General features: G+C 54.8%; 1 protein-coding gene across 1 annotated transcript; it reads right to left on the bottom strand.

Annotated features, from left to right (window-relative positions):
- Positions 1 to 212: 212 nt before the first annotated feature.
- Positions 213 to 15,472, bottom strand: Ift27 (intraflagellar transport 27). The gene is made up of 7 exons (XM_021217100.1): positions 15,131 to 15,472; positions 9,502 to 9,581; positions 8,643 to 8,702; positions 7,560 to 7,619; positions 6,082 to 6,199; positions 5,114 to 5,223; positions 213 to 469 (listed from the first exon to the last, which is right to left on the bottom strand). Exons 1-7 carry the CDS (start codon positions 15,162 to 15,164, stop codon positions 371 to 373), a joined length of 561 nt encoding a protein of 186 aa, XP_021072759.1. The 5' UTR covers positions 15,165 to 15,472; the 3' UTR covers positions 213 to 370.
- Between the last annotated feature and the right edge of the window lie 346 nt (positions 15,473 to 15,818).

Genomic DNA, 15,818 nt, shown 5'->3' on the forward strand with positions numbered 1-15,818 from the left:
AGCGGTGCTTCCATGTACTGGGGCCGCAGAAGCTCACAATTCCAAACCAGCCTGGGGTTTGCCCTCTGTACTGAAGGCCTCCAGGGGGCTTGCAGAGCAGGCAGGCCCTGTACATAAAAGGCAGAAACAGGGGTCGGGTGTACTCCGTGATTGGCCAGGGAAGCTTCCGAAAAGGCACAGCCCCCCACCCGACTAAGAACGGAAGCCGTTGCTGCTCTTCTCGTTTTTTTATTGAAAACCGTGGCGATACTGAGAAGTCCCAGGCGATCCTGTCTTCTGTCTCCTGGGAAGACGCGATAGTCTGCTTGGCTCACAGCATGCAGCAGTGCAGGTCAGAGTGGCCAGCCCTTCGGGACAGTCCACTGCACCCTCACACCAGGGTATGGAATATGTCCACCTTTTCCCGGTACAGCTGGTAGAACTGCTTGGCCAGACAGTGGAACGGGGCCTCGTAATTATCCATCTCCTTCTGTAAGAGGTGAGAGGGGCATGAGAGTTTAGTCCAGGGAAGCAGGCACATGCTAGAGGCTTCCCTCCCTTTGGGCCCCTGATACTTGGTATCGGAGCATCTTCACACAGTTTGGGCAGCTGCTGTCAGTGTAGATTTTATAGGGAAACTGAGAGACTGAAAGAACACACTGCCAGCTACATAATGTGTGATGGGTGGAGCCAGGGTCAGGGCCGAGGTCTACCTGTGGAGCCATAATGTGGCCACTAGGGTTTTGTGTGGAGGGCGTGAAGATGAACCCCCTTAGCTCTGACAGAGGATCAAAGGCCAAAGCAAAACAGCAGACAGAAGTGTTACAGGAGAAAACAACAGACAGATGTGTTATAGGAGGAAGTCTGGCCACAGCCCAGCCAGGAGAGGTGCAGCGCACCCAGCCCCTACTCAATGTGCCGGGCTGCAGAAGAGTCCCTACTCACCCCAGAGACCAGGAAGGCCAGCTGGGTGGAGGGCCCGCCAGGGCCAAGTGGAAAGAGGCTTATTTCAAAGGAATAAGCTGAGACTTCTAGGATGGTGCCAGATCCCACCAAGAATGCATGGCTCCTCCCACGGAAGCAGGGAGTGGCAAGGGCACCTTAGGAGGTGCAGAGCTGGCTCTCTGCTGTGGCCTGACAGGAGGCTTCCTCATCCCTGACCCCCGGGGTGACACTGACTGAGCTGAAGTGGCCAAAGGTGCCCAGAGGACATTTCTATTGTCCAGAGGATGGGGGGGGGAGGATTAAGGAGCTTGCCTTAGGCTGCATCTAAGAGGAGTCAATGGTGCGCCCTCCAAGGCGAGGTCAGACGGGGCAGTGGGGACAAAGGGGGTCTGCCCATGCACAGCTCCCTCCTGACACTGTGGCCACTGCTCACCTGAAATGTGGGTGTCTGTTTTCTTGGTCTGTATTCCCATTCCCCAAGTCTTTTAAAAACCGGGCCTAATGTTGCAACACCACGTGACCTAGCACAGGAGCCCGTCTCCCAGACCGCTTTTTCGTTTGTTCTGTGAGATAAGGACTCGTGTAACTTAGGCCGGCTTGGAACTCACTATAGTCAAGGCTGACTTTGGATTTCGAATCCTCCTGCCTCTACCTCTGTAATTCTGAGATTACAGGTATGTACCATGGTGCTGGTGATCACACTCAAGAGTGCCCTGCATGTTACCAAAGCACTTTACCACCTGAGGCATGTCCCTAGCTGCTATCAGCAGCAGCATCACCATCATCATAATCACCATCACCACCATCATCACCATCATCGTCATTCTAAGATAGGTTCTTGCTATGCAGTCCAGGCTGGCCTCGAATTCTTAGTCTTCCCACCTTGGTCTCCCAAGTGGTAGGATTACAGGCACACACCACCGTGAGGCCTAGCGTTTTAATGAACAAAGTGGCAGGCAGAACCTACTACCACATGGGAGCTGCAGCTAAGAGCCTACAAGGGCCTGTCTGAAAGCTTTTCAGCGGCTGTCAAAGGCACAGCCCAGATAAGAGGCATTGAAGTGTCCCTGATGGAATGGGAGGAATATCCCAGAAGTCAGTGTGGCCACACTTTACAGAGGAGTGGATGAAACCAAGAGGGTGGAGTGGCCCAGCTGGACACTGAACCCCAATCCCAGGCAGGGGACTGTTTAATGGTGGGGCCATAAAAAGGACAGAAGTGCACCAGGCCTGCCTTGGGGAGAAAGCTGCCCGGACCCCACAGCCAGGGAGAAGGAAGTGCAGCTGGAGGAGTCGCTGAACACTTGTGGTGCTGGCAAGGTGGGTGGTCTGCTGCCCAGTGAGCACCTATGCACCCAAGCCTTCTCAGTCCCCAATGTGGGGGGGGAGAGTTGCTGAACAGGGCCCAGTGCCCAGTGTGCTGAGCAAGGAGGACGGTTTGCTGCCCAGTGAGTGCCTGTGCGAGGCCCCACACGGGCACTCGAGCATCTCTCTCTTCTGCTTGTGTGGTATCATGTCCTGGCCAGTCAGTGTCACTGAATAGCTTCCCTCCCCCTCCCAACCAAAGTGTCCTCTAGCACCGAGTGGAGGGAAGGAGGTGGTGAGACCCTGTGGGAGGGTTTTTAGACGGGAGTCGAAAGCTCTCCAAAGCACTAGCTGGGAGAACCCATCATAAGATGTAAGGAATCCAATGCCCAGGAGCCCCGACAGACACCGTGGAGAGCCTGGAAATAGATGGAAATTGAACCATTTTCCAAACGCATTAAGGGGGCCACCAGTGACAGAAGCCCTTTTATCCGATGACTAATTATCATCTTGTGCACAGTTTGGACACTGACGGAGCAGGCTGTTTGGGAGATGATGTCTGGAGGAGGCTCAGACTAGCTCTTGGCTTGACCTAGAATTCTGTCACCGAGAGTTCCCGAGCAGATCCACTGAGGGGTCAAGGGTCTGAACTCCTGGAAGACCTGACTTTCCAGGTGGACAGGGCTGCATTCTGGTCTTGGTTCTACTTCTCCTTAGCTGTGCAACGAGGGAGAGACGTGCGGCCTCTGAGTCTGTCTGCTAATTGAACAAGAGAGACAGGAGCAACTGCCTTGTTGGGTTGCTATGAAGCTGGAAACTTAAATCTTTGCAACACCAATCAAGCAGTAGGCCCTCCGCTGCCCAGGGAGGGCGCGCCTCCTCACCGAGAGGAGGACTTGGCCTTGATCTTGTACTTGATACGCCATCCCACCTCAGTGGGGAAACAGTGGATTTGGTTTGGGTTTTGAAAACCCTTTAAACTTTGTTCAAAGGAATCCTTTTTGACTTTGTTGGGGGTGGGGGTGGGGACTAGAGATGTCAAGATGTGGAGAGGTGTCTGAGAGCCAAAGGACCACAGAGGTCTCTCCCTGAGGCAGCTGCACGCTGGAAGAAGGGAGGAGGGGATGGGCATGCTTGGCAGCATCTCAAACCACGTTGGGTTATGTTCCCTTTTTAATTACGGCTTTCTTAACCGAGCCGCCAGTGGTGCCCCTGTTAGCAGCAACTCAAGGGGGACTAGTTAACTCACACAGTTAATACGGAGCGCTCAACCGGAGCCTCTTCAAGCAGAATTTATGCGCATCCTTCCCGACACCTGAGCCGGAAGCTGACCGGTAGCTTTGGGTGGCTGACTGATGATGTGTTGGGGTGGGTTTTAATTTCTAGGAAATATGAGGTGTTGGAGGAGGGCGTGTGCGATGGAAGAAGGCAGAGGAGGGGGTGACGGGGAGCTACTGCTAGAGCTGTAGGCATACGGCTTGCTGCTTGCTCAAAAGTGTGTGGCTCAGCTCGACCGGGTGCCCTGGGTAGTAGGCGCTATCTCAGTTGAACTAATCCAGCATTGTGATAATCGGACTTGAGTCAGGGGTGACATCCACCTCTGTATCAGTCACTGGCCCTGGGGTTTAGTAAGGAGTAACAGTTAAAAACCCTATAGTAAGGGATCGTTGTCTGAAACATTAGCATGGCGAGTGCTTATGCGGCACTAGACTTTGTGCTAAGTGTTTTTCATTCCTGTGCGTGTGATGAGCCCTAAAGGGCAGCTTCCTAGCCCTGTATCTACAAGTGAAGAGCGTGAGGCCCCACAGCACACATCCCAACAAGCCCAGGGTCCCAGAGGCAGTGGCTTCTTGCCCTCGGAAGGACCACTTGCCCTGGAAGCTAATGCCTTGTCTGGGGAAGTGTGCCAGTGAGAGACACTATAGATGCCCACATCCACACAGCAACAGAGCACTGGCTCAGGCTGCTCCATAGGCATGACAGAGCCTGCAGTTGGAGGAGGTGACACCCAGGGTAGGCGCTTCTCTCGCTGACGTTTTATTTGGAAAGCCATGCAGTTGGGTCTAGAGACCCTCAAGTGAGACCGCATATGACAGCCACTGCAGGTCTAACAGGAGTCTCTGGCAACGTTCCTGCGTGAGGGCCGTGGCTGCATATGAGACCAGGGGTGTCTAGGCCACCCTCATGCCTGTGGTGGTGGTGGGGGGCACAGGGCAGGGATCTGACTGGTGTGGTCAGAATCATGTGGCTGGAAGCCACAACTTCCAAGGTTCCCAGATGTCAGAAGGGCATTTTCACTGTGCTACACAGCCCTGATGGCAGCTGCACATCATTCGGAGTCTCCCACTGCAAGATGACTCATATCAAAAATGACACTAGATGCTCCTCCGGTATGAGAGAAGGTGGGGGGATCCTGGGACTGGGTGCACCCTGGTCATGTGGGCCTGGGGCTACTCATGTTTTTTTTTTGTTTGTTTGTTTTTAACTTCAATGCTGAATTTGGAACTGGGGGGCCAACTCCTGTCTCACAGAACTACACAGTAGGCTCTGCTGAAACATTCATGACCTTCTGCAGCTCTCGGAGTCCAAGGGTCAGGAAAATGGAACACCCCTCCCCCCCCCCGCATCCCCTCCCCATACTTAAAAGTCTTTCCAAGAGAGATGCACAGGGCTCTGCTCAGGGTAGGCTGTCTGCCCTGCTTCACAGTGTGCCATCCAGAAGACTCTCCTGACACACTGAGCAGAGATCTTGGGTAGAATGTGAGCATCGGTTCTAATTTAGATTTTGCATCTGGTGGTAGAACCACTTGACACATCCCAGGTCATGATCAAACCTCCAGCACAGGGACCCCATCCCAGTGGCTCAGAGGGTAGGGGGACTCACCACAGAGGTCTCAAAGAATTCCAGGCCTTGACTTAGTGCCCATACCTGGGCCTGAGCAGAATCCACTGTTTGTCGGCCAGCCAGGTCTGTCTTAGTTCCCACTAAAACACCTGCTCAAGAGAAAAAACCACGGTATTAGGTTTTGAGGTGGCAGGGTGGGAGGTCGGCGGCAGAGAGAGGGGGCGTGTGACACATCAAGTGACGGAAGCTGCCCACTTGAGGTGGTATGTGCCAGCAGGGAAGGTCCCCAAGGGTCACAGAAGACAGACTGGCTTTGCTGTGCACATGCAGCTCGGCTCAGAGCCGTCGCGCGTAGCTTCAAAATATCTCTATATTCCTCACCTCCTTAGGGTTGGAAGCGCCAGGCAGGCCTGGATCAGGTTTAGAAGAGCATTTGTGCTAATTCTCATCTCATGGAGCCAACATCGGACGTGGTCATTAATGCTAATCTCGGGCCTGGGCTTGGACTCAGGGACTCAGGTAATTGAGCTCCGTTCCCAGCTGCCTCGGCTGCGCTAATTTCTCAGTCCGTCTCTGGAGGCCGCTTTCCCTGGCCTCTAACGAGGAGAATTTGTTGATCTCACACAGGGATGAGAAAGAAACTGATTTAAAAGCGCGCAGGAGTGGCAACTGGGATGGAATGTAGCTTGTGCCCAGCGTTCTGGGGGAGATGACGGATTCTTCCCTGGAGTTAGCTTTCTGGAAACATCCATTCGGAACACAGCGCCTTCCCTTCTTATTATCTCAGCCCGCCCAGCTCTGCCTGGTGGGTGGCATCGTCTCCCCACCTCCGTGCTCGCTCGGGGAGGTTTTTGAGACTATTTGGAGGCTGAGCAAGGATGCTGAGGTCAGAGAGTCAGGGATTCAGGCTCCTGTTCTATGTCCACCGTGGCTTGCACAGTGACCCGAGACCCTTGAGTTGAAGGACGGAGGCAGAGTTGGGGAAAGGCCCATCTACCGTTTGATACCTGGGAGGGAGATGCCTGAAGTCTGAGACCGGACCTTCTCCAGCCACTTGGTACAGCTGATGAAGGACTGCTCATTGGTCACATCATAGACAAGACACAGGACGTTGGGATTCTCCCACTAAGCGAGAGACAGGAGAAGCCTGTTTCAGGGATGTGACAGGGACTCTTGGATGGGGACAGGGGTGGGGAGAGAAAATGGGCTTTTGGGGAGGTGGTTAAGGGAGGGGTGTGAGATGAGAGACTGTCCCACCCACAGATGGCCACAGGTCACCACAGATGAAGGGAGGCCAGCAGCAGTGGCATTCATGAGAGACAAGCAAGGGAAAGAGGAGCTTGAACCTGGGTTGGGGGAATTCCTACCCAGAAGATGGCAGTGGCTGGCAAGCACCTCTCGTCAGGAGCTGCCTGTGAATCACTGAGATGCCCCAGTCAGTAAGGTTGTCTGAGAGAGTCTCACTTTGTGGCCGAAGCAAACAGCTCAGAGAGGATGCTGACTGGCCCCGTGTGACAGGCTCCAGGGGCAGCCAGGCTGGGCGGGACAGGGCTGTCTGCCACCCAGAAACCCTCTCTTGTCTGTCTTGGTTCTACTAACTCATGCACCACAGTTCTTTTGGGAGCCCAATACCACAAGGCTATGGTGTTCTCCCAAACTGTAGGCTGCAAAGGGCACACTTCCTCCATTGCCTAGTCCCTGGCTCTTCTTTATAAGGGTGGGCTTTTCAAAAACCTGGGGACACTTTGGCTTATTGTATGGTGTTGCCATCAACCTAATACATACAACACTAACACCTGGAAGGGGCTCTGTCACTCAATGAAGAGCCAGGATTCCAGGCTGAGGGCTGTTGGCCTAAAGGTGAGAGGACTCTGAGTCCTTAAGATCCTGCCACCTGCCCACGATGAGACCACAGGATGCCCCTGCCTGGGCTGTGAACCCTCCCTCTGATGTGCAGGCTTTGGGTACTACTGTCCCGTACAAGTAGGACCTGTTTTGTCTTGGGTATCAGTGACCTTGTGGGGCCTGCAGAGTCCTATGTTCTAGTCACCTTAGGAGGCCAGAATAAGCCCAATGCTATGTATGATTGATTCTTCTTGGTGTGGTAGAAAGGGCAGAGCCTCATTTCTGGCTCTAGGCCTCCTTAGAGGGGAAGGGACAAGTGGTCCTGTCCTGGGAGGCTGGGGAGGATTGAAAGATGCTCAGAAAGGGATGTTAAAAACAGCAGGCCGTGGGTGGGCAGCTACAAGGACTGACCAGCTTCGTGGCTCCTGGCACATTCTGGAGCTGGGGCTGACCGTGATGGGTAATGAGGACGTCTACATCTGCCGTGTGGCTCAAAGCTCCACTGGGAGGGAAGCGCCTTGGAGGATCCTGCCTGGCCACTTCTGATGCTCCCAGGACATCCCCACCGGGAGTGCCACGGGGACAAGGGCAGAAGTGGATGGTGAAGGAAAGGAAGAAAAAAAATCAACACACTACTTGCCAACTTATCCAGCATTTCAGAGAACAGCTCCTTGCCAGCTGAGTCAAAAATGAAGAGTTCCTGGGACCAGAAGAGAGAGAGGGGAGAGTCGGGTCGAGGTGTCTCGCCCAGCTTCCAGTACACGAGGCTTGCGTGGAGACCGAGTGTGCATGCCCATGCGCGTGGCTGCCTTCACACGTGCACTACCTTCTCCGAGGCCCCAGAGAGATGGCGAGAATAGTCCAGAGTGCCCGAGGGAGGCAGAGGTATAAGCTTGCGTCCACCTGGTGTGACTTGGGTGGCAGGTGGCTCACCTTTCCCAACCCCAAACACAAAAATCATGGGGGGGGGGGTTGGGGGAGGGGAGGAGGCTGACTGCCCACCTGGCAAGCCAGAATGCTAAGCAGGCTGGCAAGTGTCCTGGTGCCCAAAAGGCCACTCTGTGCTTTGTTAACCAAATGGACTCAGATCGGCTAACAATTCTTGGTAAAGGAGGTCACTGAGGAGGCCTGGGGAAGGCGCTTAAAGTAGGACAGCCTGTCACCGCTCTGAGGCAGTGAACATGTGCTCTGTACACAGAGTTCCGAGTCTTCCCAGCCCAGGTGGAGACCCTCCCGGTGCCCACCTCCTGCCTGGCTTGAAACCCCCTCAGAGATCCCTGAGCCCCATCCTGGTGCCCACCTCCTGCCTGGCTCTAGACCCCTGGAGGACAACACTGCCTGCTCCATGGACTGGCCCTGTACAGTGTGGTTCTTAGCCTTTCCTCTGGCAACAGGGGGGCTTCTGTGCCTTTCTTTTTGCTCAGAGGTTTCCTTAAGCATCCGGACCCTGTCTCCCTGGGAGCGGCCAGACGAACATGACACGATGCTGTACCAGTCTCCCCCAAGAGCTGTGGGAGTCTTTGGAGGGATCCGATGAAGAACTCAGATAAAAGATAATAGGTTCTTTTGGGTGAGGCCTGCATCCCAATCCCTCTCTGGTACCCTGGGCCCTCCCTCGAAAGTTCCCTGTGTCCTTGTTCCATGACTCCATTACCCTTGGTGTGACCGAACCCCAACTCACAGGAGCAGCCCCAAGTGACTTCAGGGCCAGGGTAGCACTCACCACACTGTCATTTGTGTCAAGAACTGGCACTGTCTTCACCACCAAATCCACTCCGGTTGTCTGCAGGGGACACCAAGATCACAGGCCTTAGGCGGCCCCACACTGGGGCAATCAGAATGAGCCAAGTCCCCACTTCCTTGAAGGAGGTGTTCCCAGCCAAGCAGAAGTCAGAGGCCGTGAGGCCGTCCCAATCCCTTTAGTGAGAATTTTGGTTTCTTTAAAAATAGATATGTTACATTCACATATTTTGTTGTTTTAATCCCAGGTGCGGGATATGGGGCTGCCTCAGTCTGTCCTCAGCAGCTGACTGTGATTTGCCTCGTGCTCTGGTGGGGCTGCGACTTTGCCAGCTGAGGATAGTTTACCTTTGGAATTCTGGGGGCTATTCAGAGGTTAGTAAAATGTCATAGTCTGAGAGAGCGGGCTGCTGCTCCCTCTGCCCCTGCTTCCTGATGTCCTGACAAAGGTCTTTCTCCAAGGAACTCCATGTCCCTAATCACCAGGAAGTAGTCTCTAACAATAGGGATTCACCCTTTCTCTCCCAACCTTCTTCTCTCCTGTTTAGTGTTGGGGGCTTTGAAGGGATGAGGGTGGAGAAGGGCGGTTGGGAAAAGAATCCAATAAAGTAGCCAACGTTGCAGTTACAAGTCCCCGCCCTCCGCTGTTCCTGGCAACCCTGTGCTATCCTGGTTGGTCCTTACTGATGGCCAGTGGAGGTTGGATCTCTGTGTGTTTCCCCATCTCTTCTCAGGCCCCTTAGGGCATAGTCTAGGGATCTTGCCAAGTCACCCTCTCATGGTTGACCGCCACTGTTTCATTACAGTAATGGCCAGGTGGGGACTCTTCGGCCCCAGCTCACCAGGGTGTAGTTCTTCTGGAAATGGGTCCCGTCGCTGCGGAACATCTGCACCAGGGCCGTCTTGCCTACGGCTGGGTCTCCTGGGGCCAGAGCAGAAGAAAAGTCATTGCTTGGACCCCACGAGGCATGAGAACCCTCCTCCTGCTCTAGAGTGTTTGCCTTGAAACCAGAAACTGCACTGAGTTTTCAGAGCAAATGTCTGTAGCTCTCGTGGGAAGCAGAGGGGTTGCCAGCAGGGCAACTGGTCCGGGAGACCCGTCTTTAAAGTTTATCCAGGCCCGAGGACATTTCTGTAAACCCCATAGCCCTGTCAACTAGAAGAATGACCTAGAAGGTAGCGGTAACAGGGGTGAAGGAGGGCTTCCGAGCCCTGGCAACAGAAGTTCCGCTCTTCCACCAAAGCACCCCCCCCCCCCGTGGGGAAACCTGTCACTTTCAAACTCCAATTCACTCTAGAGTCTGGCCTGCAAAAGTGGTGAGCAGCAACCCGTGACCCCACCTGGCTGAACCACTGCCTGCTCTCTCATCTGCACAGGCAGTAAGGAAGTCAAGAGGCTGCGCTCACTGTGAGAAATCTCATTTTCAAGTGATGGACTCCATCTTGACCTGCCAGGTGAACAGGGAGCTGCCAGACTTCTGCGTGTGCATGCGCACCCCACACACGGGCACCCCCCCCCCCNCATCGTCAGTCTTCTCCAATGGCCTCTTTGCCCCGCTGGGCCCTTCCCTCTCTTTGTTCAATCAACAGTTCCAGGACCCTCCTCCCCCCATCAGAAACAAAGTTTCCTGTCAGTACTCAGGCCCAGCTCAGATCTGAGTCTTTTCCACAATGGGAGGGAGTGGTTTCATATAGAGTTCATCCTGGTTGTCATGGGGACAGCTCAGGGTGCCTTGCTCTCTTCCTTGTCCACCTGACCTCCGAGGAACTGGTTGCTTTACATATCCGGGCATCTTTCCCGGCCTTGAGATCAGGATGCTGATTCTCACAGCATCGCCCAGGGGTTTCAGGACACCGGCTTTCTCATGTTCCTGACCCTCAGGGATGTGACCACGACCACGACCACGACCACGACCACCACCACCACCACCACCACCACCGCTGCCGCCACCGCCCATTCCGTGTTTCTCGATTCCCAGCGTTTGGAACAATGCTGTCTTCTGTCGGCTTCCGGGTGGTTCCCTCTGCCTGACCTCTCCAGACTGCCACTCTGGACACAGACACCCTTGACTTTTCGCACTGCAGTCTTCCCATGTGAGACAATTATGGTGGCTCGATGTCTCTTCGAGGGCCCAGCGAGCCACACGGGGCTTGGTTTCCTACTGGTGCTTCTTAGAAGGGAACAGCCATGGGCTATGCTCTCCTCACAAGCCCTTCACTCTCATTCTGTCCCTCCTGTGCTGCGACCCCCGTTGAGGTCACAGGTGAAGTCAGCCAGGCTCACAGAAGCTAGGGAACTTATGTGAGATTTTAATACTGTCTTGCTTCACCAGGCTGGTCTGGTTGACTACCCCAAATACCACCTTCGGGCTCTTTTCACTATGGTCTCTCAGGGTCTGCAGGTCTCGCCTGCCCCAGGGCATATGGCCCAGCATCTTCTCCACGCTTGCCTCGATAACCCCCTCACTCCAGAATGGGAGCCAAGTCACCACCATCCTGACACCCGTTCTGTTCCTAAACCCGGGAGGAAATTGGCTTTTTCTCCCCCTGGGAGATTCCTCACAGATTGGCTTTGGTTAATTTCGTGAATCTTTCTGCTGACTGCCAGTCACCAAGGCTGGCAGCGGGACTCCTGTGTGGGCTGCGAGGAGAGATCTGAGCATGGAGAGGCGGGGAACTGATAAACACACTCTAGGAGCAACAGGATGACAAGCGGAAAGCCAAACAGCACAGCTGAGAAGCAGGGCATCCGAGGGAGCCGGGGAAACCTCGAGAGTCTGTGAGCCCATGTGGTTGCTGGGTGCAGGGGTTTCCCTGGGGCTGCGGCCGGGGCTGGGAGACTAGACTGCCTTGGGAAGGCACCGTGGGAGGCTACTCGTGACCTCGTAACTAACTGCCAAGCCTGGTGGCCACTCCTGGGCTCGCACTAGTGAACTCTCTAGATGGGGTGGTAGCCTGCAGCAATCCCCAACTGCCCCCCCTCCGCGCGCACCACCCCACACCCATCGCGTAGTTGTGGGGACCCTGCAAGGCTCTATTCTGTCGCCATTGCCTGCTCCTCTGCGCTCCCCGTCACTGCCACATGTTCATCCTCTTCAGTTTTCCGAAGGTGGGTACTGCTGGGGTCTGTCCTCCGAGCTCTGATCTTGGCTCTTCTGCCTCAGCTAGCCCCTCCCCCATCTTAGTTTGGGGCTTGCGCATGTGAGGAGAGGGCTCTGCCAAGGCTACAGCCACAGCCCTGGCTTCTCTCATTCCTTGACTCTTGCTCCCCTAGGCAGGCTCCTTCCCACACGGGCTGCGTTTTCAGCCCTTGTGGGGCTTCCACTGTCTTCTGTAGTTTGATTGGCCATGGTTACCGCCATGTCTCACCACAGACCTGAGTGATTTCTCCATCTGTCTCCTTCTGCTCATCATGCAGCCGTGGACCCGATATCCTCGCTGTCTGAGGATGCTGGGGATCTGGTCACCACCCCATCCTGCTGTCTTCTCTCCAGTCCTTCTGGTTCTGGGCTATCTCTCAAGCCTATGCTTTGGGCATTTGCCCCACTACCCAAGGCTGCCCCAGGAGCTCACACATTATCTGCAGAGCTGGGAGCCCCCCCCCCTTTGGGCTTCTCTCTGCCCAGCCCTGGAGGTGGTGATTCCCCCCACCTGACTACTCCAGTACCCCTATGTAACAGTCACTGATGTAGAGCGTAGTTGTCGGGGACTCACATCTGTCCTGAACACAAAAATGGACTGGGTTGCACCTGGCTCTGGAGCTGAGCTGAGTCCCCTACCAGAAGAAACAGGTTCTGGTGGCAGTGTGGCACATGGTAACACTGCCCTAGTGTGACTGAGCTGAGTGCTGTCCCCGCCAGGCATCGCCCCTCCCCAGAGGCCTGCAGGTAGCTCAGTGGCTTCCTTCTGGTCTGCACCCCTGCTGTGTGTCTCTGCTCCTGCGGGCTGACTCTGGTCTCTCACTGTCAGGAGCTGATTCTGTCTTTAACTGTCCGTGACTCCCACGCCCAGCTCAGCCTCACCAGAGAGGCAGTCATACAACAGAACTGGCCGGTGAGCCCTCTCATTCACCCACAGCATGCATCCGTAGCTCTTCTATCTACTCCTAGGTGACCAGACCACTCCAACCGTCCCCAGCTGTCCCTTATAGAAAATCTGGCTCTTTTTTCCCTGGACCTCCCCCACCCTCCAGCCCCCGCAACACACACACACACACACACACACACACACACACACACACACGCTCCTCTTTCTAATCCAGCTCCAAATGCCGTCCTTTCTCTCCGTGCCACTTAAGGCCTCTGTGCTCTGTGACCACTTGGCTACATCTGTAAGATAGGCCAACAGCTCCTGCGAAGGACCCACTTCAGAGTTTCCAGATTTAAGGAACCAGTGTATCCCGTGGCTGGTGCATCTTGCTGTTGGTTCAATAAATGAAACACAGTTGCCTGTCAGCAGTGCTCCCTCTCTCTCCCTCTCAAGCCAAAGAAGCCACAGCTGTGTCTGAGGCACTCTGCAAAGTCTGATACAGGAAGGGGCCCACAAGTCACACTTGCACATCTGGGTTCTTCCTGGGGGGGGGGGGGCGGCGCAGGGCCGACGGCAGCTTGCCTGGTGACTCAATGTAGTAGATGCTCAATAAACATCGGTGGAGTGACTATATGTGTGGACCGGTGATTATGTGAGCCTACAAGGGGTGAGAAGGAAAAGCTAGGGGAAGGGGAAGGGTGCACTTAAAGGAGGTGTGGAGATTAAGAATCTGAATGTGGTTCCATTGAGGTCTGGTGGTCCCTGGATGCTCTGCAGGGATGTTTTCTAGTTAACCAGAAGCTGTGGACTGAGGATGAGGGTCTTTATTGCTCTGGGCCTCGCTTGCCTTATCTTACATGAGGACTGGCTGGTGGCTGTGAGCGTTTGGCCAGGAGACTGTGAGGGAGTGATATGGGCCAGCACACTGCAAGTCTAAGGAGAGGGGCTCACCACAAGAGCTCCTCGAGAGCTAACCAGCTAAGGGGGAGCTAGCTGAGAACAGCAGGCAGAACCGCCCACTTAAAACGAAATTTAACTTTTTTAAAAAAAATGTCCCCAACTTACCCATGCAGAAGCTGAACACTGTCCAAAGCAACCGAGCCGGGCAAGAACTGGCTGCTTTTGTTACACCACACTGCCTCCCCTGGCGCCCCGAGAACTACAGACTCTCTGCAGAACCTGGCTTCCTTCTGCTGTACTAGGGTCTGAGTGACAACCTGTCAGTCATCTCTATGCACGACGCTTTCGTTTTCAAATTAGAAAAGTCATCCCAGGTACTGTTCCCCTCCTCCCCATTCTTACTCAGTAGAATAAAGATCAAAAGGCACCCCTGTTGCTAATCTTTTGATTACAAAGAAGAATCGCGGAAGAGACAAGCCTCCGGACATGCCCGGTAAGAAGTGTTCTAGCTTAGGTTAAGGTGGGAAGGCCCGCCCCCAAAGGTGAGTGTCACCGCTCTAAAGGCTGGAGCCCCTGACTGAGTAAAAGGCAGAAAGAGAGCTGAGGGCCAGGGCTCACGCTCCATTTCCTGAGTGTTGATGCAAAGTGGTCAGCCTGCCTCCCAGTCTTGACACCATGCCTTTCCCACCAAGATGGACAGTTCTCTGGACCCGTGAGCACAATAAACTTCCTACTTCCGGTCCAGTAAGGTGTCACAACAAGAAGTAGCCAACGGCTTCTGACACACAGGCAGAAGTCAGGCGGATCTGGGAATGGGGTGTACAACCTCCACTGGGAGTTCACCCATGGCAACACCACTCAGGGCCTCGGTCACATCAGGGTCACACAGAAGCTACGGGGGGGGGGGCGCTGTGGCAAGAGGGTTAAATGAAATACCTCCAAATGACACTGGCATGCGGTGTCGCCTCGGTAGACACACGTGCTCAGCTGTCAGCCAGACTACAAGCTAAGCATATAGTTCCCGAATGTTCAGACTGGCTCAAGGCAAGCCCACGGGTGTGAGCAGCACCAGCTCACTCTGTATATATCTATATAACACGTATCCACACTCTGGGCACTGTGCAGGCTATCTGCATGTCAGTCAACAATAATAAGCTCCTTACTTCCAGGGAATCTTGAAGTCCATGCTCACAGCTGTGCCACACGGTAATCCACCCCACCCCATCTTCCAGCATCAGAGGGAGTGGGACCAGCAACGCTGACCCCTGACTCTGGGGGTACAGTCTACGCTTGTACTGAAATATTCGCTCAAGTTTGTTAAGTCTACCTGGTGAAGGTAGTCTCAAAATGTGGGAGGGAGACCGGGACACAGCTGCATCTACAAATGTGCCCTAGGGGAGGGGGGAGTGTCCTGTGGTGCCCCTCCCGACCCCCCACGCGCCTTCTAGAATCTGCTCTGTTGGTCACTACAGCCATTCTTAAGGGAGACAGACAGTGGACGCAATCGTGGGAACCACGCGTTCAAGCACATTTAGCACTCACCTGCCAGGATGCATTTGGCAGCTAGCTTCACCATAGTAACCAGGTACTAGCAGAGACGTGGGAGTGGGGGGGGGGCGCTGAAAGGGGGTTAGGATTCGGGGACAGCTGGCCCCAGGGCCTCAGGCCGTGATGGAGGGATGGATGGTGGCCCGGGTGCTAGGGTTGGGTGGACAGAGGGCTCCTAGCCCCAGGCAGCCTGCAAAGTTGCCGGTGGGGCGGAGCAGAACCCGTTCCAAGCCCAGCCTTGGACCCGGCCCGAAGAAGAGTTGAGACACAACCACTAGTCCTCTGAGCCCAAGAGTCGCGCCAAACAGGCTCCTGGCAACCATCATCAACCCGCCTCCTTCCTCCATATTGTCTCCTGATTGGTTGCTCTCTAAAGCTCCGCAACTCCAGGCACCCAATAGAAGGAGGAGGCGGGGAAAACCATCTCCCTTCGGGAGACAAAGCCGAGCGGTTTCTGCTCTTTAACTGCTCTCAGCTTAGCCAGTGGCTTTAGACGCTGTCAATCACCGCTGGGCACCGCCTAGCGTCTCTGGAGACGCAGCCCAACCAGGATGCAGCCGGAGGCGGTGATTAAGGGGACTTTCTGATTGGCCAGAGCATGGCTTGAACCATCGGGAAGAGTTTGGGATTTGCTGCACCTCACCCCGTCTTCTTGGGAATGGGTTCGCCCACACTGAGCTGG

Source organism: Mus pahari, chromosome 17 (assembly GCF_900095145.1).
Source record: "Mus pahari chromosome 17, PAHARI_EIJ_v1.1, whole genome shotgun sequence".
NCBI classification, from domain to species: domain Eukaryota; kingdom Metazoa; phylum Chordata; class Mammalia; order Rodentia; family Muridae; genus Mus; species Mus pahari.

Excerpts from the sequence above, each read along its gene's own strand:
- Ift27 (XM_021217100.1), bottom strand. The coding sequence starts at position 15,164 with ATGGTGAAGCTAGCTGCCAAATGCATCCTGGCAG. Across the intron at positions 6,200-7,559 it reads CTGAAATGCTGGATAAGTTG|TGGGAGAATCCCAACGTCCT; the intron begins GCAAGTAGTGTG and ends TCTCTCGCTTAG. Across the intron at positions 470-5,113 it reads AATTCTTTGAGACCTCTGTG|AAGGAGATGGATAATTACGA; the intron begins GTGAGTCCCCCT and ends CACCTCTTACAG.